This window comes from Poromitra crassiceps (assembly GCF_964638095.1).
Source record: "Poromitra crassiceps genome assembly, chromosome: 22".
In the NCBI taxonomy this organism is placed as follows: Eukaryota; Metazoa; Chordata; class Actinopteri; order Beryciformes; family Melamphaidae; genus Poromitra; species Poromitra crassiceps.
This window is the reverse complement of record NC_139647.1, coordinates 13,869,955-13,896,994: the sequence shown is the minus strand read 5'-3', so window position 1 is coordinate 13,896,994 and position 27,040 is coordinate 13,869,955. Positions and strand designations below refer to the sequence as shown.

Below are 27,040 nucleotides of genomic sequence, written 5' to 3'. Positions count from 1 at the left end.
AAGAAAACCAATGGAAGGTGGGATAATTACAGAGAAAATGAGGAATGACCTCGATGCTAATCGTTGTAGGAGAGGAGGGGAAAAACAGAGACCATCAAACATCAAACACCATCTCAGAGGAGGAGAGAGTGGCTTTTCAGCGAGTTGTGGGTTGCAGGCTTAGACCTGCCCATCGTGGATAAAGCTATCTGTCAGCAGCATGCTGGAGAATGTGCTCATGGGAACTGGATGACCTGCTGTACTAAGTGTATTTATTTACCACACAGACTGGGGGCAGTGTGGGCTGTGCCCCTGCTTGCCACAGACAGCAGGGGGGGCTAGTTTGGTTGGCTTACTTATCCGGATGACTGAGAATGCTGTTACTGCCAGATTAGCGTACATGATTGATTTTGACCCGGCTGTTCAACGCCGTACGAAGCACGAAAAACAGTGGAGGCTAGTGATTTCCAACTGGCTCACATTAACCCATTGCAAATGCAGTATTTGTGTGTATATCCCTCATTTGTGTGCGTATCCCTTTAAGACCGCGAACCGCGTTAACGCGGTTCGCGGTCTTAAAGGGATACACACGCAAATGCTGCATCAGGTGGGTTAACATAACAAGTGGTCCTCACAACTCTCAGGAACAAAACAAGCGCACTTTAATCTGGTGTGTTTTCGAAGTACTTTGAATCTTATCTTTGCAGAAGGGGTAGCGAGAGGTGAAAGACTAGGAACAGATGGAGACAAAAAAGTATTCCAGGAAACGAGTGTAGGAAAACAAAACATCTACTCGTCAGCGGAGTGCAGCAGAAACGTGAGTTGGCTCGGTGTCCCCCAGTTTCCCTTATAGGTGTAAGGAATGGGGGTAGAAATAAGGGGGTGACCCTCATCCAAAGTGGAAGAGGGAACAGTGGCGATGGCTGGATGAGAGGTGACACCAGAGCCATTTGGCTAGCAGGGAGGCCGTTTATATTATAACTAAAGGGAAACTCCTGCAGGCTAAGCCCTGCATACTGATGGCTCTGGCTGTTATAGAACGGTTGGATCTGCTCTCCGGCAGTCATTCATTAAGCCATTTAAAAGCAACACAATCAAGGCGTTTGTGTGGCCCTCTGTTTCAGAGCGTTTTCACACTCTTTGTGCTCTCGGAGCTTTTTGCAGGACGGAGAAGAAACAGAATACATGTCGTCAATGAATCAATCTGAGGCGAATAGAGGAGGAAACGGGTTGGACCTGGGCAGGGGGCTGAAGCCAGCTGGTTGGACCTGGGCAGGGGGCTGAAGCCAGCTGTTGGGCCTCCCCACCCGGCAGGAAAGGAGGTCATTCATTGTGGAGCCGGGGAGCAGCTCACACAGGAACCGACTCCCCCCGTTAAGACAGTTTGATAAGTGAATCACAAATTTAAATCTTACCTAAATGAAAAGAGCATAACTCCAACAGGACACTTGATACAGGGAGTCTTTCTTCACAAAGTGCTGGCCACTTTAATAGCCAAGAACTTTACCTCCCTCTCTCTCCTGTCCTGTCTAAGAGTAAGAGCGCCCTCTTGTGTCGAGATGCCGAGATACAAAACACACTGAAATAGTATAGTTGCAATCTTGATTTTATTGCTACCCATATATACATATATTTTGTCTGTAATATTTATAAAGCTTAAGCATATATATAATAAGGGTCACTGTGTAAACAAAGAACATTGGAAGGAAAAAAAGGCTAAATTGTAGTTTTTTGACACGTTACAATGATTTGTTGTCTTCTCACAAAACATCAAAGGCATGTCTCTTCTTCTCTCTACGATAAGATTGAACCTTTCGACAGCATTGTTCTGTAGAGTCCCCCTACATGTTAAGTACAACGCAAAGCAGCACGTGTTAATCAAACTCTATTGACTGATCATTAAGAGGGAGTACAGTGCATATTGATTAGACAAGACTGCATAATTATGATATGATTGGTGGTGGACATACAGCATCAGGGATACTTCAGCGGATTAGCAGATGGATATGAGGTGAATCGATGCCAGCCCTCAACGCGATCCGACGTTAGTGAGGCGATGTGAAATGGATCTATGGGAACTACGTACACGTAGGCCCCTAAAATAGGTCTGGGTTGCCATAGTGACACTTGCCTGGGGTCAACAACACTTTTACAGGGAGAAGACAAACAGCACTGACGCGTTTCCGAAACACAATAACACACCAAAGGTCCCACGGGTGAGGTTACGATCTCGCTGCAACAACTAAACAAGTTACAATGCAATTATTAAACACACGTGCACAAAACGTTATTCACATTGTCCAACAGATACTTGACTAAACAATAACGTGTGTGTCAGGTTTGTAACTGTGGTGAGCGATATAGTGACCGCCGCAGATTATTCTTTTTGGTACGTGAATGATAGATCAGTGCTCTGATAAACAGGAGTCACAATACATTTCGACAGTTGCTGTAATACACATTACACACACATCAGAGAATACAGAAGACATGTACTCTCTCATGTCTCCAGAAAATCAGTAAAATCACAATTTCATTTGTATTTCTTTTAAACAATTTTAACAATATTTTACTTGAACTGGAAAAAAAAAAACATGTCACACATTAGCTAGTGAAATGGTGTCACTTAGGTGGCAGTGGTCAAATTCCTCTCCCCTGTGTGTGGAAGGAGATGTTATAGTCTCCAGTATGTGCAGGGAGGCCTGGCTAACGACAGTATTTCTTACCTTCCCAGAGTTACGGCTGCAGAGCCTTGTGCAGTACCAGGCTTTGGTCAGTCAATGACATTATTACACTGTTGATCAGGTGTCTGGTCCATTGGCTTTGGTCAGTCAACTATAGTATTATACTGTAGATCTAATGTCCGGTCCATTGCGTCTCTGTCTCAGTTATTTAAAAGGACGGCCACTGAGCCAAAGTTATTATTCAAATAAAATGGTGCATTTGGTTAAATTAAAAGTGCAAAAAAATAAACTTTTGGAATTCAGTCATGCAATAGACTAGTGGTGATGCAAGCCTTTCATAAAGGGAGCATTTACATAATGGAGGGGGGGGTATTGGGGATAAATTCATTGTGCCACATTTCAGCTCAGCAGCAAAAAGGCAAATAAAGTAAAGTCTAGATCTATAGACGGTTTTAACTTGACAACAAAAACATTCTAAATTGAACCCCCGCTCACTTCCTGTTGCAGTGTTTGCTATGGATATAAAAGAAAAAAAAACATTCAAGTGCAGGACTGACCATTCCGTGAAAACCGTCTATACAGCTGAGCAGCGAAAACAAAAGTAACGATGTCGAGTGAATATTTCTGCAGTTTGCCGAATGCTGAGAAAAAGGAAGTGCTGTGGGGTTGCGCTCTGGTGAAAACCGTCTATAGAGCTAGCACAGTACTTTGAAATTATATTTAAAAAAAACAGGCACACAAAATAAAGCTGAACGAAAGACCATTCAAAATGTCAAATGACACGCACGCACGCCCGCACACGCACACACGCACACACACACACACACACACACACACACACACAGATCTGAAACGACAGACTCATAGCCACAGACACAGGCAGACTCCAGTGACGGACTGACAACTCGGCATGGAGGAAACTCCTCATTTCTCTCTGGTGAGACGAGGACCATGTCGCCCCCTGGACACTGACGCAGTCAATTTTACACTTCCTTTCACAATGGCTAGGCTGAGGACTTCAAAGAAGGCTTAGCTGACCCCTCGACCCGCATCAAAGAGCACCTCATCCACTCTCCTCCAGAACCTCTGCATCTGGAGGTCACTCGGAGCTCTCCTGGCCCAGCTCGAGGTCGTCCTCGCTGGGCGGTGTGATCTCCTGCGCCGCGGCCTCTCCCTGGAACAGCTCCTCCATCAGCTGCTCGCCGGCACTGCCGGCCCGCGAGGCCCACAGCGCGGCTCCCTCCCTCAGGCCCAGCGAGCGCAGCAGCCGCGCGTAGTCCACAAACGAGGCGCCGATGAGCTTATGTGCAAACGCATGTCAAGGAGAACAACTGTACTGAATGAGACATGATGACATATGGGTCAGAAACTGTACTGAATGAGACATGACATATGGGTCAGAAACTGTACTGAATGAGACATAACATACAGTATGGGTCAGAAACTGTACTGAATGAGACATGACATGTGGGTCAGAAACTGTACTGAATGAGACATGACATATGGGTCAGAAACTGTACTGAATGAGACATAACATACAGTATGGGTCAGAAACTGTACTGAATGAGACATAACATATGGGTCAGAAACTGTACTGAATGAGACATGACATATGGGTCAGAAACTGTACTGAATGAGACATGACATATGGGTCAGAAACTGTACTGAATGAGACATGACATATGGGTCAGAAACTGTACTGAATGAGACATAACATATGGGTCAGAAACTGTACTGAATGAGACATAACATATGGGTCAGAAACTGTACTGAATGAGACATGACATATGGGTCAGAAACTGTACTGAATGAGACATAACATACAGTATGGGTCAGAAACTGTAGGCAAACCCTTTGATGCCTCATGAGAGACGAGAAACAGCAGATCCTCTTAAAAAACCCTCAAAATACTCCCCATACATGATATCAACACACTTCAGGTGTGCACCTTTGTCTATAAATGTATACACACCTGTCTCTCTCCCTGCACCATGTAGGATATACTTACAACACAATTCTAACATACATACACATACTGTCATACTAGACACTCCCATCACCTTCACCCTCCCGTCACACTGCTAATAACCAATTTTCAATATGCTACAGAGGTGCCATACACATACATATGAAACACCTGCCATACACATCTATGGAACACCTATATCAATATTGCCAAACATGCACTCTTTCAAATCCAAACCTAGGGGGTTTCCTGTCTCTACCCGCACATTATTCTGTTGTTTTCCTTTTGTCTGCTTCTGTTTTTAAATATGTGCAAAAACAATATGTGTAAAAAAATAAAAAGCCTTTACCTTGTCTTCATGTTTTCCTGCACAGAGAGCTCTGCAGTTGATTCCAGCACTTCCTGTACAGAATTATGCAAAACGCATCATTCTGTACATTCTGCACGCGGAAGTGAACAGATGTTGCTTGTGGGGCGGCTTCCAGGAAGGTTGTTATCGTTGCTTTTTATTCTTTTCTGTATGCGCACATCCACGGAGAATCGCATGGAGAGCCTTAACGAGCGTTAATGACCCATACTGTACCAACTGGCGGGGGCGGAGTTTCTGCAGGCAGTTAAACGTGGATTACTCGATGCAGAAAACATATAGCGAAGGTAAGCACTGTCCATCTGCTTTATATGACCGAGATTATAATGATACAATCGAAAATCGGCAAAGCCTTCCTTTAATTTGATGCTATTCAACTGGCTGGCTGGTTTAATTGATGACTGCTCCAGTACACAATAGGGGATTGCCGGGCTGATTTGCATTAGTCCATCCCTATAATTAAAGGGGAAATATCGATCGGAGCTTTAGTCGGGACCGATGGTGGGCACAGATTATCTGTGAGTGGTTCCAGCGATCTGACTGATCTGAGTCGTGTCGATATACTGTCGAGTCTGTTTGATATTTACGACCAGACATCTGCAGGCTCCTGCAGTGTGTGTGTGTGTGTGCCCATCAGCAATTAATCCCAAGAGCCAAGCCAATGAATGACAGCCCAGTTTACAAGTGAGGTGAGGCAGAAGGATGATATTAAAAAGTTATATTAATTGCAATAATCGGTGCTATTGGTATTGGTATGCTATCGGTGCTTGGAATTAAAAACATTGGGAACGCCTGTCGTACAATGAATATAAACTGACGTTACTACTGTAACATTTTCCAGCATACCAGAAATATAAACTACTAGCTAAGTTTAGCTTTGATGAGGCCAACTACAGCTTTACCCAACAATCTCTTTTTGTGTTTCGTTGCGGTGCATATGAATGCACCATATTAATGCATGTCAATGCAGTGTATATAAGGTCATATGAGAGCATCACCAGGCATGACTTCTATTAGAGAAGAAGAGAAGACAGTACATCAAGGTCTTTGGCACATAACCTGTGCACTGTATAGTTTCTTTGTTTGGAATGGCGTTCACGTACTGAGGAAGGTCGACTTGCACTTTTCTACAGAAGCACGGTCTTGGGAATGATCTTATTAAGTGCTCTTTTTTTACGCCTGGTGTGCTGGTGGAGTTTCGCCATTTCACTCAGTGTGCAGCAGGGACTCAGTGTGCAGGAAGAGCAACGGGGAAACGTAACGCGGCCGTGTTCTGCCGAGCAGCTAAATTGACCTGCATTGTAAAAAGCCCTCTGCAATCAAACTCAATGACTGCAGCAGAAATAGAAATGAGAGTTAGCAGCAGAGCACTGTGAAGGTTATCAATGCACCTTGGGGGGTAGTAATGGGTTACGATATGAATGGTCCTTGGGGGACAGTAATGGCTTTCTGAAAAGGATATTGGACGAGTCATTGGCCTCCATCACCCCGTACTTCAGACAGGCTTCGATAAAGAGCGCGGCGCGATCAAAGTACCTCATACTGCGAGAGATGGAGGGAGAGGGAGGAGGAGGAGGAGGAGGAGGAGGAGAAAGACAGAGGGAGAGAGGAAGAGAACTATTGTGAGAAATTGCCATGGCTCCTCTGTCTTCGTGTATAGGATGCTAAAGCGTACGTCAATCCTGTCATTCTCAATGCTGATCTCATTCATTGTTGAGGGTTTTTGCTGCCGGAGGTATTTCAGAATACAGGCTGTCAAGGGAGAGAGAGGGGCAGGTAGATCGACTCGTACGGGAGATCAATACCGAGACAAAAGATGCCGCGTACACCATGTGAAATGCTTTACTGCACTCAGACAGAGGGAAGGGAGAGGGGGAAGGGGGTGGGGGTGGGCAGGAGAAGACTCAGCCGTTTGTGCTCGGGGAGAAGTGAGTGAAGAAACACAGCAAGGAAAAAGGATAAATAATGTAAGTTCGATGAAATTCACGACGACGGCGTGAAAAGCTAAAAGAATAATTTACTCGGGAAATGACAGCAATGAGATTGGATGGCTGTGTGTACTGTATGTATTTAAGTGTGGATGGAATTGTGTGAGGTAGAGAAAGTTACCGGATTCTTATCGAACACTTTGCCAGACCATAATTCTTAGACAAGGCATGCAATGCAAAACGAATTACCACTCATTGTTTCATGCGCCTGTCTAAGGCTGATAACACTACTGATCCTTATCGTAAACACAGTCTGTCTCGGAGGCAAACAATTTATTTTTAATAATATATATATTTTCTTTAGGACACGGTAGGGGGGAGGAGAGAGAGAGAGAGAGAGAGAGAGAGAGAGAGAGACACACACAGTCAGACTAGTTGGTTCTTACCTGTGGAGCATCTCTCCGACTTTGTGGAAGCAGCCCAGGGAGAGCAGCACCAGGATGGCCTTGGACTTGTGGTTGAGCTGGGGCGAGCACAGGTGCTCCGCCCAGCGCTTCAGAACGTCGGAGCTCTCCGCGGCGTTCAGACGCACCTGGACAAACACACAGCGAGACACACGCAAGACGCTGAACCCCCAACTGCTTCAGGGGCTGCTCAGTGCTGACAAACAGTAGAGGGTTGGCTGAGCATCCCAGATATATACTCGTACTACTATATGTAGTACAAATATGGTAGGCCCAAAAATCATTTTTATATTGCGCTTTTCAAAACAGTTGCAAAGCAGTAAAAAAACAACAACAGATACAATCAACAGCAAAAACAAAGAAAGCAAGGGAACACAAACAACAAGTACCACAAGAGGGAGGTGAAAATCATTACATACTGTTCAAGAAAGTCTATAAAATAGATCCATCCCCCCCGGCCCCATTCTTCTTACTCATAATGTCGTATTATATATGGATTTTTATTGTCTTTGCACTACTGCTTATCTTCACGCTGTCTTGTTATTTGTGATTTGTGCTGTAAACCTGCAACAGAAAATAACAACTCTCCCCTTTCAACATGCAGCTGCTGTAAATAACACCATGCACAAGCATACTGTATCTCTCTCTCTCACACTCACACACACACACACACACACACACACACACACACACACACACACACACACACACACAGAGACAGAGACAGAGAGAGAGAGAGACACACACACACACACACACACACAGAGACACACGCACACACACACACACGCACACACAGAGACAGACACACACACACACACACACACACACACACACACACACACACACACACACACACACACAGAGACAGAGAGAGAGAGAGACACACACACACACACACACACACACACACACAGACAGAGACACACGCACACACACACACACACACACACACACACAGAGAGACAGACACACACACACACACACACACACACACACACACACACACACACACACACACACACACACACACACACACACACACAGAGACAGAGACAAAGACAGAGACACACACACACACACACACACAGAGAAACAAGCAGTTTCAGTTGGGAGCACTCCACAGTATGTGATGCTGCTTGATGGAGGCTGTCATGCGGTGTTACCTTGGCCAGCCAGGCGGCGCGGTTCCACTCCCCGTAGGTCTGCAGGTAACGGCAGGCGTCCGCCGCCTTGTCAATCAAACACAGCAGCTGCACTCCCTCTGACAGAGAGGAGGAAGAGAGGGGGCGGGGCATATATAAGATGGAGCAAATTGACGGCTCATCACTTCCAAGGTTGGACGGCTCTGGTCTGCAGAGCCCATTGTTCTACTCTGTAAAGTTTACGGCAGTAAGCACATTCTTATTCCTGTATCAAATCCACGGATCACAAGAGTGTCTGCAAGCTAACAGACAAGAAGAGCTTTTTAAATGTCAGTTAGAGGGAAATATAAGACCAACTAAAAAGAATGTGAAAATGGAAACTGTAGTTTCTCATCAGCAAAAACAGTGTATGTAAAATTTGATGTATCTAAGACATTTTAAGGCCTTGAGTTTAGGTCATTTAACTGGGTTTAGTTTCAGGCTTTTTGAAGACCTGGAGATACCCTGATTCATCTTATAATGAGAGCGGAGGAGTTTGCCAAAGGTATCTTAACTATCACAACGCTACCTGCCAGCTTGCCGTTGGCAATCATGTTGGTAGCCACCAGTTTGATAGTGGACTGGGAGGGGCCTGACGAGGTGATGGTGGTCACTAGGCAGGCCTTGAGCGAATCACAGTAGTAGCTGGGGTTGTCGGCGCTCGTCTCCAGCAGCAACTGCACCGCCCGATCCGTCTGGGAGCGAGCGAGGGATGAGAAAGCAGAGAGAGAGAGAGAGAGGAGGTAGAGAGAGAGAGGAGGGAGAGAGAGAGAGGAGGTAGAGAGAGAGAGTCATCAGGAGCGCAGGGGAGGTAAACACAGGGGAGTGGAGCGAGAGAGAGGAGCACACGGGGAGGTGGTTCTGGTCATTATCGGGCTTTCCATCTGGTGTGCCTGCGTGCTGCAGATGACGGGCCAGGTTCACGCGTGCCGGACCTCTGCCTGCCTGACTGCATTAGAGGACTGCTCTTCACAGCGCCACTCTCGAACAACAACAACTCCCTCAGAAGCCAGCCGGCCCGCTGATTACAGCCTGTGATTAGCGATGGAGTGATGGAGCGGGGAGAAAATGACAGCGAGAGAGAGAGAGAGAGAGGTAGAGAGAGAGAGAGAGAGAGAGAGAGAGAGAGAGAGAGAGAGAGAGAGCTCCATTCCCCAGAGATGCCGGGCAGGGAGGACAGACGCAGCAGCACTCATCCCCCCCATCTTGTTCCATCAGGCTCCACAACGCTGACGTGTCTTATTTACTGTTATCACAACACACAATCAAGGCACAGCTGAGAGTGTGTGAGTGTGTGTGTGTGTGTGTGTGTGTGTGTGTGTGAGTGTGTGTGTGTGTGTGTGTGTGTGAGTTTGTGTGAGTGAGTGTGTGTGTGTGTGTGTTTGTGTGTGTGAGTTTGTGTGAGTGAGTGTGTGTGTGTGTGTGTGAGTGTGAGTTTGTTTGAGTGTGTGTGTGTGTGTGTTTGTGTGTGTGAGTTTGTGTGAGTGAGTGTGTGTGTGTTTGTGTGTGTGAGTTTGTTTGAGTGTGTGTGTGTGTGTGTGTGTGTGTGTGTGTGTGTGTGTGTGTGTGTGTGTGTGTGTGTGTGAGTGAGTGTGTGTGTGTGTGTGTGTGTGTGTGTGTGTGTGTGTGTGTGTGTGTGTGTGTGACAGTGCTAACTAGCTGGCTCCAGACCTGTGAGTGAAGGAGATGATGAGAGCAGTGAGCGCGTCACATTTGTGTGGATGCTTGCCTGCGTGTATCAATGTCACATGGGAATATCTGTCAAAACAACTTTGATGGGTAAAAAGCAGGAAGTTGGAAGAGTTCACCGGTTCAAACTTATTGGAAGTTGTCAAGATGCCACTATTAACATTTTGCAAACTTTGGCTGCTCCTGATCTGCCTTGTTCACACTAAGTTAACACACGTGTAATTAGTGAGTAGCACATCTGAGTCCATGTTTCACAGTGAGGTACCCGATGTTCTGTCAGGCACCAACAAAAACATCCAGCAGGTCGCTGTGCGTGCCATGGCATTAGATCTGTTATCCCAAAATGACTTGTGTGATGAAAATCAGCCATCTTGTTTGTTTAATTAGAAATGAATATATTATTCCCGACACAGGCTTGTCCTTGTTGATGTCCGATTTCAAGACAGAGAAAATTCCCAAGTAGGATTTTATCACTGGAACTCCTATCTAATGTCTCTCCTCATGATGTGAATGCAGCGTACAGTATATCTGTATCCTCCTTACAGGTGTAGAAGGTGAGTGGAGGGGTAGGCAAGTACTCACCTGGCCCAGCAGGAGGAGCTGGTCGGCACATTTCTTAGTGTGTTCATAACTGGAGCGCTTCATCTCCTGCAGGTGCACCCGGTCCAACTGGAACTTCTGCAAAGGGAAAGAGTCAAGTTGACTTCCTTTCATTACAAAGTGCTTTACAGAAACAACACAACACAACACAACTCAAAATAAGACCATACAAATAAAGATTCAAGATTTTTATTGTCACTCCGTAGTACAAGTATCACATGTGAAATTCTTGTGCTGTAGGCTCCGTTACAACATAGTGCAAATAAAAGTATAACAGTGCAAAAACAGGGCATATAGATGCAGTAAAACAAGAGAACAACAAGCAATAACAGTAAACTTTTCCTTTTCTTTTCTAGCGTAGACACTTTAAAAACATGATTAAACATTCTGTTTGCACAGGTGCAATAACATAGGCATAATTATCATATGTAATGGTAGCAGCTGCTACATGATTGTTTATTTGTGTGTGTTAAGGAGTCTCGTGGCCTGCGGGAAGAAACTGTCCCTCAGGCGATTTGTTCGTGCTTTTGGGACCCTGTATCTCCTCCCTGAGGGTAACAGGGAGAACAGGCTGTTGTAGGGGTGGTATGTGTCCTTGATGATCTTCAGGGAAAAATTTAATTAAATTCCACAGAGCTTGTAAATGTGTGTGTCTTCAGAGAGAGAGAAATGGACAATTATAACAGGGACACATCTGAAATGGATTGTGTCATTATACAATCTTTAAAAGATTCAGGAGTTGTTATCTCCAGCAGTGTTTCGGATGCCACAGCCTCCCACGTAGCCCTCCATATTTGGCGGCGTTCTCTCCTCGGGTTCATCTTATATTCCCCTGATGGGAATGAGCAAATGAAAGTGGACACTGCGTTGTCTACAGATCAACAAGATCGATTTTCCAAAGCGCGCAAGCTCATCAGCTTTGAGAGGCAAAGGTATGAGAGAGAGGGAGAGATGGTTAACAGCGTAGAAGAGAATGAGTTAGAGGGAGACTTATATATATATATATGTATATATATATGTATATATATATATATATATATATATATGGATGTGTGTGCTGTGCTGTGCTGTGCTTGTGTATCTATATCGAACAGAGAAAGATTGATTTTGATTTTGTACTAGGGATGATGAAGCCTTCTCTGAGTCATAAATCCTGACAGAAAGCAGTCTGGTAAGTTCACCGCCGCTCTGTATCGGGGGCCTTGCTGCGTGTGAGTTATTAAGGCTGATTTATGACAGGAGACAAACGCAGCTCTCTGTGAAACTCTTAGCCGCGTTCTCAGGGGACAGAGCTTTTCATGAGGACAATCCCTAAAAAGACTCTCAAAATCACTCCGGAAAGAAGAAAAAAACAGAAAGAGCTTTATTTTAAACTTTTCAATAAAAGACCTTGAGTGACTCAAATGCGGCGGCGGTCCATTTGTAGTGTGCTCTCTCTGCTGCTTCACTGCTCAACTAAAAGCTACTTGACATTCATTTTCTCATTAATGGTTATTTGTGTTCCACCAAAAAACAAAAACAACAACTACTAATGCAGGCCGCGTACTTCTGGGAATAAACCCTGGGCCCCAGAAGAAAGAAAGAAAGCAGGTGGACGCTCGAAAACAAGTCAACTTTTTAATTACTAGGCACACGCTTTCAATTAGTTCTAGGAGAGTAGAACTATAGAAGAGTGACACATTTTCTTTTTTGGGTCCTGGAAATTTGGGCCAAACACAAAGGAACGTGGGGCTCATTAGGACTACAAAAAAAGAAGAAGAAAAACCAGTGGATCTTTGATTAAAAACCGTCCACCGTCACCTAGGCAACAACAAACGGGGCAGATGCGTCTGTTCACTTGGCTGCGAGGCTGCCATGCCAACCGGCACAGTGATGCGGGCAGACACTGCAGCGGAGGGAACAATCGATGAGCATCTTGTGAGAAAACTTCTCCGACACTCGACAGAGCGAGGAGCCCAGTCGATGATGAGGAGAGCTTCGAGAGGAGGAGAGAGAGAGGGAGGCATTGTTTACCGCGGCTTGGCACTGATCCGACTTCGCTCTCAATCCCTGCTGTTTCAGCCAGAGGCATTGATACAGACAGTGATCAAATACAAACATATACATATCTTTTTTTATTATTATTTTATTATCAGTACCTAGGTGTGTGTGTGTGTGTGTGTACGCACGTGCATGTGGGGTGGGGGGCTTGACCTCAAAGGGTTAAAGTGTGAACTGCTCCCTCAGGCCCGGGCTTAGAGAGAACAGAGGAGATAAATACTCTCATTAATAATGAGATGCACCGTGTGTGTGTGACCGTGTGCACGTGTGTGTGTGACCGTGTGTATGTGCTCGCATGTGTGTGTGTGTGTGTGTGTGACCGTGTGTATGTGCTCGCATGTGTGTGTGTGTGTGAGACGGGAGCAGTTCTGTTGACATAATGGGTGGCGGGGGACAGTCTGGTGGTGCTTGTCCGTACGTGGTCTGACTTGAAGACGCTCATCGCCACGCCTCTGTGCTTTTCCTAAGGGCCTTTTTAAATGCCACGCGCTGGTCTCTCTACTGGCTCACTAAGCGCTGGTCTCTCTACTGGCTCACTAAGCGCTGGTCTCTCTACTGGCTCACTGAGCGCTGGTCTCTCTACTGGCTCACTAAGCGCTGGTCTCTCTACTGGCTCACTAAGCGCTGGTCTCTCTACTGGCTCACTAAGCGCTGGTCTCTCTACTGGCTCACTAAGCGCTGGGCGCTGATCTCTCTACTGGCTCACTAAGCGCTGATCTCTCTACTGGCTCACTAAGCGCTGGTCTCTCTACTGGCTCACTAAGCGCTGGTCTCTCTACTGGCTCACTAAGCGCTGATCTCTCTACTGGCTCACTAAGCGCTGGTCTCTCTACTGGCTCACTAAGCGCTGATCTCTCTACTGGCTCACTAAGTGCTGGTCTCTCTACTGGCTCACTAAGCGCTGATCTCTCTACTGGCTCACTAAGCGCTGGTCTCTCTACTGGCTCACTAAGCGCTGGTCTCTCTACTGGCTCACTAAGCGCTGGTCTCTCTACTGGCTCACTAAGGGTGTATTCACACCTGTAGGTCGTTTGCTTTGTTCCGATTCAGGTACTTAATTGATACAATTGTTGCATTTGTGCCTTGGTTCGTTTGTGTTCACACAGCCACAAATGAAACGGTCCAAATAGTATTGTCAAACTTCCTGGATTGGCCAGCAGAGACTCTGATAGGCTAATAGCCTCTCGGGATGGACAAAATAATTCCCAGAGATTTTCCTATATGATTATAAAAATGCGTTTTGTTAGACCTACATTTTAGGCTATGTCGGGCGTCCGCCGTGCGAGGAGAGAGAGAGAGAGAGAGAGAGAGAGAGAGAGAGAGAGAGAGAGAGAGAGAGAGAGAGAGAGAGAAAGAAAGAAAGAAAGAAAGAGGGAGGGATCGGGAGAGAGAGAGAGGGAGAAAGTTCTTTATTTATTTATGAATGTATGCTATGTAGCCTATGTAAGCCTATGTATTTATTTAGCCTATTTAGGCTATTGGGAATTTGGAGATAGAAGATCAAAGACCCTCGCAAATTCTGCTATTAGGCTACTATCACGGAGATGAGGATTAGCCGAGACATAGGCTATATGAACACCTGTCCTGTCAGGAATAAAATATTAATAAATAATTTAATAATAACGGACATTTCGAGGAAGACATGCAATCAGTCTGATTGTCTGATTGAACCAGACAATCTTATCACAAAGAAGGCTGGCTCTGATTACCACGATTTGTTTTAATTTATTGAATGGAGACCAGAGAGAGCGAGAGAGAGGGAGAGAGAGGGCGGTGTGCTGCGCAGCACACCGCACGCAAAATCCGTAGAGATTCAACACATTAACGTTGCTTCCCATGGTCCGAGGTAAGTTGATTGAGTTCAAACTGCTGATGTGATGATCCAAAAATCCCCCAAAGTTTATCGATGCAAGTCACAAGTCGCCAAAACAGGATCTGAAAGATGTTGTTTTTAAACGATAAAAATGTTCGTTCTTCAGGCCATTACGCACAGCGCAGCTGACTACGGCAGCTGGTTTATCCAAAAATGCGCACCGTTTACTGCTGTTGTGGCGGATCGAGGTCGGCTCACGTTCTCACCACAAACGAACCGCACCAGAGTTCGTTTGGAAGCGGACCGAGACCACCCTTTCTTGGCGATCTCGGTCCGCTTGTTTTGTCCCGCATCCGAGTGCGATTGCTGTGTTCACACTCCCCCAAACGAACCGTACCAAGGGGGAAAATGCTCTCTGTTTCGGAACAACTGCTCCAAACGAGATAGGTGTGAATACACCCTAAGCGCTGGTCTCTCTACTGGCTCACTAAGCGCTGGTCTCTCTACTGGCTCACTAAGCGCTGATCTCTCTACTGGCTCACTAAGCGCTGGTCTCTCTACTGGCTCACTATAGCGCCGTGGTCGACCTCGTTCCGCTGACCTGAAAGTAGGAGCTCTCGCAGAGGGCGTCGTGGCAGATGTCCAGGTGGTGGAGGGGCGAAGGAGGCGGGGCTCCCTCGCTCTCCGCCTCGCGCACGCTGAGCAGGCGGGCCTGGGCGAACGACTGGAGGTAGTGGGACGCCACCGTCCAGAACAGGAGGTCCGACTCATCCCCGAACAGCCTGCGGTCATCATCACCACCACCACCAACAACAACAAGAAGAACAAGAACAACAGCGCATCAGCAGGATAGTTCTCTCTCTCTCTGGGGTAAGTCCAATTCTGCATAATGAATCATCATGATGCTGTAGTTTGCACACTAATGACCACAGTTCCCACATCTCCCAGCCCACAGCCCCGCCCCCACCCTGCCAGCCCACGCCTCCTGCCTACAGCCCCGCCCCCACCCTGCCAGCCCACGCCTCGCACCTACACTGCCCTACAAATCATAACCGCAGTAACTACGCCAAGACTGAAACTGAGAAAAATGGCTTTAAAGTTTTTTGACTGTCCAGCCAAATGAGATATAGGTTGAAAAGTGGCAATGCGCTTATTAAATATGTATATGTTAAAGTATTTTTTGGGGGCAAAACAATTATCAATTACTTGACCTATGACCCCAGAAATGCAGATACGGCACTCTGTCTGTGTATTACCTTAACAGATGTGTAGGTAGTACAAGGGAAAAGTGCAGTAACTACAATCTAATGTGCTTCTCCTGTCTTGTTTTTCATGAGACAATTGTAATCGGTTTTGATTTCGATACCACATCATATCTGTATTTAATTGTTTTATTGTTTACATGTTTAAAACATTTAAATGGATGAGTAACAGATAAATTCAGGGAATCCTGAACTCAGTTGATGTAATCTTCACCACTGGTGTTGCTTTTTGGTCATCATTCTGACACAATTAATTAATGAGCACAGTTGTTTTATTATCTTAATTTTAACAGGTTTTCCTTACAAATCAGATCAGCTTTTCAGATTGATATTTCATACAAGAACATATTCAATATATTACATAGCATAATTACAATTATTTTGAATAAAATGAGTTACAGACTGAGTCTGAATGCTGATGAGCTAGGTAGTGATACCAAACAATTATCACTATCTACAGCCAGATTAACACTTCCCAGTGGAGAACACAATTCCCTTCTTTATTGGATGATCTCTTATGGATTATTAGCTAGGAATACAGCATTTACGTGAGTGATTGATATGTTGGGCTTTGTTATGGAAAAAGCGGGAAAATTGCAGTAACTACAAAATCCAACCAAAAACCAGTCTGAACCGCAGTAACTACACCTCAAAGTGTAGTTACTGCGTTTATCTCTGTTTAAGTCCAGCTGAAGCTCTGTGAAAGCAAATCAAACTGCAGTAAGTGTAGTTACTGCAGTTTTGTCTGGTTTTTGGTTGGATTTCGTAGTTACTGCAACTTTTATACTCTGTTTTTTCAAATATAGAGCAAGACTGAACTTAGAAAATTTGTCACATGATAAAACAGATATCTAAAAGTTCAATTTTAATAATAACTCAATTTTGACCAAAATTGTAGTTACTGCGGTTTTGATTTGGAGGGCAGTACAGCCCCGCCCCCCCACCGTGCCGCATCTTTCATCCTTCCTTCGGTTATCTTCCACACTGCCTCCTTTTAACATATTTGCACACAGACACATAACTGTTGCTAGGTTACCTTTCCGCAGTACAGTAAGCAAAGCCAAGAAAACCTGAACAGTGTTCATCTGCACCCGGAGGGACCGCGGGAGTTTCCAGGTAAATCCCGGCTTTAATAACGGGACGCAAAAACACCAGGGAGAAATTGCGTTTCGGTTTCGGCTCCGAGAGGCTGCTCTCTGTTTGTCAGACGCTCGAGGGAAATGAGTTAGTGGAGCAGAGACAAGATTGGAGTTGCCGATAACGGTGCTCTCATGTCTGGCTTTTCTGTCGAGCTACAGAAGCAGGTCTGTATCTGAAGCAGTTACGGCTCAAATAATCCCAATGATTTTCCTGGGTATATCTTTTTTAATCTCTTGATGATTTGAGGAACAAATTCTTTTTGCACTTCTGGCTTATATAATATTACATCCTAAAGCAACATCTTCACTATCTTCAACTACACCTTCTGAATGGAATTGAAATGTCTCTATATTATTCATAATCCACAATTTACATAATTTTATGCAATTATATATACAAATGTACAATTATATGATTAAGAGCGCAACCCTGTAGAGAAAAGCGGTCTAACCTGATCCCTCTAATTACATCCAATCCGGTTTAATTAAATCCTAATCCATCAGGAGTCTGATGAGTTGCTAGACATTGAGTGGACAGCCAGATGCAAGTTTACAATGTATTCTGGCTGCCTGGACTTTGTGTTGACACTAGTCACTTACATTATACTGTGTTGTGTTAACCTCATATTAGGGCTGCAACAATTCATCGCTGTCATCAGTAGTCAGTAGTACCACGGATGATAGCATGAGAGCTAACTAAATAGCTTTACTGCAAAGAAAGAAAACTTGCTTGCAAATTGCTACCTTATACGCCTATTTCACATCGTGGCCAAATCAGCCATTTTGTGTCTAAAGGCACTAATTTAAAGCAGGTGTAAGCAAGAAATTGATTTGAGCCACAGGACTGGAACACCTAAGTGGGTTCCGTCCCGCGGCTCTAATCAATGTCTTGCACCTGCTTTAATTCCTGCCTTTAGACACAAAATGGCTGATTTGGCTGGGATGTGAAATAGGACTAATTAATGGCCAAACTGCTGTTCTCAGCTACAATGTTTGAAAAAGTTGTGTTTACCAAATCAGTAAATTTACTCATTTAGATGAATCATAACAAAATATTCTTTTTTTGCAGCCCCAGATGATAAGTGATATGTGGTCTTGTCCCAATGGCTCCTTTAACATGCAACGTTTTGCCTGCTCCACAGAGACGAGTGCAGCTTTGGTATTTGTCATATGCGCAGAAACAAACAAAAACAAAAGACTATCATACAGGCTTAGGCTACTATTACTGCCAAATTATAATATAGTATTCTATAATTATCTGCTTTTTGAGGTATATTTGTTGTTTTTATAAGCTGGTTTTTGGTTGAATATCACACCATATGTGGATTGTTTTTCACTTATTGATTTTTTTAAATGCCAGCATGCCAGAAAACAACCAATATCAACTATATTTCTCATGATTTCAATGCATTAAATGGGGATGAGCGAGTGCGTCATCCACGGAGACTTTTTTTTAGCTCGGGCACTTCCATCGGACACGACGTGACCCAAGGTGATCCACGCAGGAGAGCATCTTTCATCCATTTCAAAGGAGGCATCCGACCGATGGCTGATGGCAGTGCCTGGCACTCGCTGCCTCTAGTGGAGCTTGGGGGAAAGACAGCTGCGTATATATAGAGTCAACAGGGGGGTCGGCACCATGCTGAGCTGTAACTCACCGTGAAACCAACAGGCAGCGCTGCAGCAAGCTCAGCTCGGGGTCCTGCAGCACACTCTTCATATCGCTGGGGAGCCAATCAGAAGACAGACAATCATGACACAGTAACAGCCAATTACACGTGTCACACACGCCAGGGCCCCAGTCTGGCTGATTCCTCCTGTCTGTCAGCTGATAGATACATGCTCGTCAGGCGTGCTCACTACACACAAGGGACGCTGGGACACCTGCTGGACGCCTGGAGCACATACACACAACGAGACACTTGGCACAGAGAAATCAACATGCACAGACAGACACAAACACGCACGCACGCACACATGCACTCACGCGTGCACACACACACACACACGCGTGCACACACACACACACACACACACACACACACACATGCACGCACACACACACATGCACACACACACACACACAAACACAAACACATACACACGCACGCACCAACAGCTGATGCTGGTTACACAGACTCTATGTAGAGAAAAAGACACTGGCAGTAGACATACTGCCAACATGAGCTATGTAGCCAAAATGCTGTGGGAAGACAGAGGAAATTAGGGCTGGGCAATATGTTGATATTATAACGATATCGTGGTATGAGACTAGATATCATCTTAGATTTTGGATATCGTAATATCATGATCATCTGGCATACAATAAGCGTTGCCTTTTCTTGGTTTTAAATGCTGCATTACAGTAATGTGATGCGATTTTCTTTAATTTACGAGACCGTTGTTGTTGTTGTTGCCTTCTTGGCCAGATCACCCTTGAAAAAGAGACCTCGGTCTCAATGGGTTTTTATTTTCTGGTTAAATAAAGGTTTTGATTGATTGATTGATTGAGCTGTTAGCTATTATTATTACTTTTTTTTTGTGTGAAAGCACCAATAGTCATCCCTACAATATTGTCGATATCAAGGCTATTTGGTCAAAAATATCGTGTGACATTTGATTTCGTCCATATGGCCCAGCCCTGGGAGGAATCATAACTCACTTGGACAAGGAGTTGAGCTGCTCCTGGATCAGGCCTTTTATCTCGTCTTTCTCATCGTAGTCCCTGGAACAGAGCGAGGGGGGTCGAACCCGGGGTCAAAGCACTTCTCACACCTCCCTAGATATGAAGCCTGAGCTGATATTAAATAGGAAGCCGGGGAACGCGCTTGTTAAGAGGTGTTAAGGTGTCGGGCAGTAATAATAGATCTCTCTTGTAATATTCATGCCGGGGTCAGGGAGCATCCTCGGGAGCGCTGCTAATGTAGCCGAGGGACTGGTGATTAAGTCGTGCAGTACGCAGGGCGCGTGCGCTTAACGGGAAGAGAAGTACGAGAAGCCGAGGGTGCGGCTAAATGGGGGATAATTTCATTAGGTCACAGTTAATTAAATAAACACGTAGTTATCTGACAAAACAAAAACACACTCCGCGCTCTCTCAGGACAGCTTCTGTTGGCTCCCGTGTCAGCTTGTTTACAGACGAGAGTTGCTTACACTGGGGAATTGGTATTTTGCTATCGCACCAATTAACGCTACTAGACGTACTAGGACGGCTGGCAGGGTGTCACGGTGGTAGGAGATGGTTAGGAGGTCTCAGAGCTACAGTAGTTAGTTAGTTAGGAGGAATGAAACTAAACATGTCACATAACTGTACACTGCGTGGCTGACTGGCTGCGATGTACTGTAGTGAGAGTCGGGAAGTAACGTTATGTGTGTTGTTCGGTGTAGTTCTCCGCGGCACCGGAGCAGCTCCCCTGTAGCTGGAGCTCACAGCGACAACAAAGAGGACAACCTTGGCTCTTTATCGTGGTGTCGTCGCCACACCGTCCATCGCTTCGTTCTTGCGTTGACGCGGTCACTTTGCTGCCGTCAGCGACAAGGAGAGAGCGCTCCTGGTGCTGCAGAGAACTGAACTCAATGTGAATTCTTCCTTTCAAAAAAATCAATAACTGGAATCAATAAGGTAAACATAATTCAGTCTAGTCGGGATCCTCTGGTAACAGTATCCATTAGGGATGCATGATATATCAGCATTCATATCGGTGATCCTCTGTTCTTACCTGCATGTATCCTGAATAATCTATTGGCAAAGGTGACAGTTTGAGTGGGCCCTTGAGGGACTAAGTTGATCCTACACTTTTCTCTTTTCCACTTACACCTGAGAGATGTCCATGGTGAAGGTTCCTGACCAGGGCTGCAGCAGAAGGAAAGCCTTGAGGGTGAGGGCCGCCCGTGGCAGCAGCAGGTAGGGACACCACACTGGGTCTGCAGAGCGTCCCAGATACACATTCAGAATAGACCATTAGGTTATGGCTGTCTGTCATCAATAATCATATAACCTCATCCATCATTTCCTTTTTTTGGGGATAAAGTTTTTTTTTCCCTCCTAGTACGGTCCTGGTCGTTGCTCCACCCCCTCTGCCCATCTGGGGAGAGTTGTAGACTAGCACGTGCTTCCTCCGAGACATGTGCAGCCGCTTCTTTTTGCCTGACAGCGAGGGAGTTTCACTGGCAGGACGTAGCGCATGGGAGGATCATGCTATTCCCCCCAGTTCCCCTCCCCCACCGAACAGGTGCCACGACCGACCAGAGGAGGTGCCGGTGCAGCGACCAGGACACATCCCACCCGCAGACACGGCCAATTGTGTCTGTAGGAACATCTGATGAAGCCGGAAGTACCGCTGCCCGGAATTGAACCCGGGTCTCTGCGGTGGCAGACGAGTTTCTCCCACTCCCCTACGCAATCATTCTTTCACTCTAGTGCCTTCTCTCCTCCCTCCCTCTCTCCTCCCTCCCTCACCCGTCAGGTCCTGTTCATCCATGCGGTAGCTGGCGGACTTCATGGCCATCTCCAGCACTCGGATGCAGCCGTCGTCGGATGCCAGCACCACCTTGTCCGACGTGCACCAGTCGATGTCAAGGACGCGGTAGTTCACGTTGCGGCCGATTCGCATGCTGCTCACCATCTGGACCTGCAGGGGGGGGTGTTGGGGGGAGGTGATGATGCAAGTTGAGCTCATGCTATAATGAAAGCTGCTTTTAAAATGTCTGCTGCAGCTCCGGGGGGGATGGAAGTTTGGACAGTTCCTCTACAAAATTGAAAGAGGGAATGACAGACGAATACAGGATGATTATTGGATTCGATATAAGCCTGTCAAAAACGGAGAATGTAGTGTGGAAGTAAACTCATTTGTGCCGGATGCAGCGGGACAAACTTGGTTGGAGAGAGAGTTCTCCAGAACCGCTGTCTCTGACTTGTTTATGGACGCTGTATGGGAGTCATTGTAACCCAACTGCCAGCAGAGTACTGACTGGAGCGTTTTCACAGCTCTCCCCTCCCTCCCTCTCTCTCTCCCTCTCAGCTCTCCCCTCCCTCTCTCTCTCTCTCTAAGGCGTGCTCCATCTGTTGTCTGCCTTTACTTTACGACTGGGAAGAGAGACTTGTATCTTAGCTTAGCCAAACCCCCCCCAACCCCCACCCACCTTCACCTAAGAAACCCATCCCTCCACCCATACAGCGCTGCTCCATTGGGACCACCTCCTACTTACCACCCCCCCCCCTGCAGGTGACACCCATACACCACAGCATCTATCTGCGCCCACATTCATCTTCCCCTCCATATATTATAAGCAGGCTTTGCTGCTGGGTAAGCTCAGCCCCAACTAATATTGTGGCTTGGCTGAAGTTAGCAAAAAAAAAAAGAATAAAAAGGACAGTTTATGAGATTAGATCCTATGATGAACTGGAGCGCTTGCAAGCTTGCTAGAAGGCTTCTAACAGTAAATGAGATATAATGAAGGCCGTGCAGAGAGAGAGAGAGTTTCTGAAGACTCCAGTAAACAAAGTTAGAGAAAAGCAGAGAGGGCGCACGACGCTTCAAGGTCTCAGCACCATCCATCTTGCCAGGGTTGGGCCTCTTAAGTGTTGGCGGAGAGCTTTTATACGGCTTGTGTGTGTGTGTGTGTGTGTGTGTGTGTGTGTGTGTGTGTGTGTGTGTGTGTGGTTTTGTACGGCACACACCGCAATCATTCTTTAAAACCAACGGCACAATTACAGCGAGTATCTTATTACTGTAAACACAGCTGCGTTAAGAGAGGACATTATTACAAAATAAATAGATTTCGATCCTACCACAACATCTGGTGCATCAGTGACTATAGTCCCACTGAAACGCATAAATCACAGAGACTTTCCACAGCATTTGACTTATGTGGTGGTGTGGTGCCTTCAAGCAATGCGGACTGGGCATTTCTATGAGCAACGTAAATCAACATCATTTTTGTACACGGTTGACATGTTACTTTGGCGACTGGGAAGGGTCAGTGTGTGGAGGTCTACTGTACCTCTTTGGTGTCCCACACCTCCGCCCCGTCTGTGTACATGACCAGCAGCTTCTGGTTGCCCTTCCCCGGGGCAAAGCGGATCTTCTTCACCCAGCCGCGGTGTGTGGGGATCCCCCTGGGACAGACAGCGGTATTGGTCGTTACACACCCAGGGGGGGGCACACTGACGCCTGCCCCCCCCCCCCCCCGCACGCTACGGAGAGATGAGCCCTTACCTGGACAGACGGGCCTTGAGGTCCCAGAAGTTGAGGTTGCCGTCCACGTCTCCAAGCACCAGGGTGTCTCCTTTCCAGGCGATGCACGCGATGCTGCCCATACTGCCCTGTAACACAGGAAGAGAGTACAGATACTACCCATACTGCCCTGTAACACAAGAAGAGAGTACAGATACTACCCATACTGCCCTGCAGTGGGGAAAGGGCTAGTGAGACACACACTTGCTCGTAGATTCCCACTCATTCAAATCATGTATTTCTAGTTTGCTCGTGGCACAAATACAACCAGACAGACCAATCATTGGGTGTTCAAATTGCAATCTCAAACTGAGAAACAGCTATTCTCAAATCTTTCAACACATCCTACCCGTGTGAAAACTGATCTGAGAGTGTGAATAAGAACAGGAGGAGGAGTTAATGGAAAAAGATCTGTGGCAGCCAAGTTGTAAAAAAGCAAGACGTTGCTGAATCAAAGCAACGCAGCACCGCAAGTATGTGAAGACATGAGGTGTCAGCTCACCTTCATAGTAGAGCGGAGAAGCTCCCACACATAGAGGAACTGTGCACTTTTTGGAGGAAATATGAAATGTCTCACATAGTGAGTGAATACCATGAACTTTATTGTCAGATGTGGAGGGAAATCAGATTTGGCCTCAATTCCAAGATGGCTGCCATTTCCCCAACTCTAATGTACAAATGTGCTTATAACAATTGTGCACTTTTTCAAAGAAGCGTGATATTTCTCACATAGTGATTTGAGCTCAAATCCGCCTTCCCTCCACATCTGAAAATAAACCTTATGGTATTCTCTCACTATGTGCGAAATTTCACATTCCTTTCAAAAAGTGCACAATTATTGTACTTGTCTGCTCTGCTATCAGTGCGTGCACACCGGATCATGGGGGAGAAAACTTTTTGAGGAGAGTCTCTGTCAGTGAGTTTCCTGACATTGATAATATGAAGATCCTGTATCATCACCGACAGGATTATAAACTCGACGGGGGTATGCAAATGTTTGAGCGGTGAATCTGCAGCCGTCTTGGAGATAAGGCTTTAAATCCCCAGGTCTCTGCTGCCTGTCTATAATGTGGCGAGAAGAATAGTTGCAGGTGGTGAGCAAGCAAAAACACAGAGTGCTTAGCAAACCCAATCTGCTGCTCAGAAATGGACAGCTTCAGAAGCGGTCACACTGCAGTGGCTTGGCTTTTCGAATTCTGTAGCAAGATCACACTGAACAAAGTACAATTTTCTTTTAGTTTTTTAAGGAAAAGAAAAGGGTCTGGGGAAAAATGTGTCCTGTGTGACAGGGTGTGAAATTGTGCCATTTTTCATAGACAAGGTTGTTGGCAAACAACAACAGCAACAGCAGCAGGCCCTATATAATCACTCAACGAGAAGCAATTACACAAGAAAATGAACAATCAGTCCAAGAGTTACCATAATTATTGCAGTCAACGGCTTTTTATTTGATTTTTATGCTGCTGCTCTGGGAGGAAAAATGGATGATTTGACAAATAAACAAACACCTTTCTGTAATTAACGGCTCAAAGGATTCTTTGTTATTGACGACGCATCAGCATGTAAAAGCATCAAAACATCATGCTGCTATGCTATTAACACTGCATCTTGTAGTCATCCAGATGAGAGGGGGGAGAGAGAGAGAGAGAGAGAGAGAGAGAGAGAGAGAGAGAGAGAGAGAGAGAGAGAGAGACTCTCTCCAATAATATCTCGTCTCCATTTTTGTCAGCCACGGCATTTTGGCTGTCCAAGTAAATTAGGAGCCGGGCTCCAATTAGAAGTCTAGGCTATCTTTGGTCGCGAGACTGTGACAAGTTGACAACGGCCGTCTTTGAATCTTTGAAGATGAGCGTTTTTGTAGCCACGACCAAAGAATATCTCCACGTTTCTTTCACGTTGGTCCTCTTTCGTCTGGGAGTGACAGCCCAAAGTCGCACAATCCTCTGTCAAAGCCTTTACAGGTAAATAAATACAGTGACAGCTTTTCATCTGAGCTCATCTCCCCCCTGGGCCCGGCTCTGGCCCGGGTCTGGCCCGGGTCTGAGCCCGGGTCTGGGCCCGGGTCTGGGCCCGGCTCTGGCCCACCCGGGTCTGGCTGGAGAGAACACATGTGCCTTTATCTGGGACAGACTGATGGCACATTTCAAGCTCCTCACAAACACACATATACAGTTGGTGGCATATGCAAGGTAAAAAAAAGGGTTTAAAGAGACAGCTCACCCTAAAATCCAAAATACATATATTCCCTCTCACATGTAGTGCTATTTATCCATCTATATCGTTTTGTGTTAGTTGCCTGAGTTTTGGAGATATCAGCAGCAGAGTTTCTGCCTTCTCTCCAATACAATGGAACTGGATGGCACTCGGCTTGTGGTGCTCAAAGTGCCAAAGAAATACATTTGAAAAACTCGGGTTGAGCCGAGTGGGTAGGGTCCCTTTAAATCTGGAAGGCTGCAACATTCAATTGACAAACCTTCAGCTTGATAGACCCTTTTCACGGCCGCCATTTTGTGCCTAAAAGGCAGGGCAAACCCGGGTGCAACCAACTCGCTAATCAGGGCCCGCAGCACTGGAACACCTAAATGGACTGGAAAGTGTAAACCCTAATTGATAAAAAAAACTCTCGTAACGGGACAAGCCCCGTCTTTTATTGTCACACGAACACCACAATACATGCATGCGGCCACAACACACTCATGCTGACGGTGGCCGGTGAAAAGTGTCCTCTGCATTTAACCCATCCAGGCATGTCCTTTCCTCCGGGCGGCAGGCCAGGAGCAGTGGTCGCTTTCTCGTACAGCATCCGGGGACCAACTTCGGATGTTGTCGTCACTGGTCGGATGACGATGACGATCTGATCTTCTGCATGTTTTTAGTGGGGGGGTTATATACGGAGGAACCCCCCTGGGGGAGCACGGGGAGAACATGCAAACTCCACACAGAGAGAAAGGCCCTTACGACGAGATACCCCACCTGGGCAGTAGGCACTGAAGTTATGGGGGGGAACACAACCACAGCGCCCACAGTGTCCCAGGCGAGAATCGAACTCAGGACCTTCTGACTGTGAGGCGACAGCTCTACCACTGAGCCACCGTGCCCCCGTGATGTTCTCGTACAGGTACACCCGTGTTTATCCTGCCTTGTAGACACAAAATGGCCACCGTGAAAAGGGTCTATTCATCGCATGCTGTCTGTGACTGTGTGGCTGGCACTTTAGGTGGGCCAGGTTCTGTCGTGACGCCAACAGCAATATCGTCAACACAAGCAAAACAAAAAGTAAAGTTAAAAACCCTGAGAGAGGAGAGGACACGGGAATCAGGATGCAAAGAGTGAGCGGAGGAGGAAATTGTACAACGGCGCTCGACGACAAACACAAAGGAGGTGGACCTGAAGAAAGGAAAAGTACCGGGAAGGAACCGTCTTGAAACATTGTGTTCCTTCCGTTGTCTTTGACTCGGGGGCGTGAGCGAGCGCTGCCGACTGCAGACGAGCCAACTTTCAGACAACAGATGCTACGGCAAAGAAGGACGCATGGGGAATAGCGAGGGGCACTTTAGTGACGAAGAGTATATGGAGTTGACAGATTTTTACAGACAGATGGATACAGACAGAGAGAGAGAGAGAGGAAGAACAGGTAGAACAAATAGAGTAGCAAAAATAAAATGCATAATTTAGAAGGAGGCAGAAAT

The 27,040-nt window shown here is 46.2% G+C and overlaps 1 protein-coding gene across 1 annotated transcript in view; it reads right to left on the bottom strand.

Moving 5' to 3' along the window:
* Positions 1 to 1,585: 1,585 nt before the first annotated feature.
* The window catches only part of wdr11 (WD repeat domain 11), an 81,154-nt gene continuing 55,699 nt past the window's right edge, over positions 1,586 to 27,040 (bottom strand). The window contains exons 17-29 of the mRNA XM_083658462.1: positions 23,334 to 23,440; positions 23,119 to 23,233; positions 21,575 to 21,746; positions 20,931 to 21,039; positions 19,778 to 19,840; positions 18,774 to 18,839; positions 15,316 to 15,496; positions 10,844 to 10,939; positions 9,102 to 9,267; positions 8,555 to 8,652; positions 7,371 to 7,516; positions 6,459 to 6,538; positions 1,586 to 3,968 (exon numbers count right to left, since the gene is read on the bottom strand). Of these exons, the coding sequence (XP_083514588.1) occupies positions 3,763 to 3,968; positions 6,459 to 6,538; positions 7,371 to 7,516; positions 8,555 to 8,652; positions 9,102 to 9,267; positions 10,844 to 10,939; positions 15,316 to 15,496; positions 18,774 to 18,839; positions 19,778 to 19,840; positions 20,931 to 21,039; positions 21,575 to 21,746; positions 23,119 to 23,233; positions 23,334 to 23,440 (1,605 nt within the window). The 3' untranslated portion in view covers positions 1,586 to 3,762. The remainder of the gene's footprint in view (positions 3,969 to 6,458; positions 6,539 to 7,370; positions 7,517 to 8,554; positions 8,653 to 9,101; positions 9,268 to 10,843; positions 10,940 to 15,315; positions 15,497 to 18,773; positions 18,840 to 19,777; positions 19,841 to 20,930; positions 21,040 to 21,574; positions 21,747 to 23,118; positions 23,234 to 23,333; positions 23,441 to 27,040) is intronic.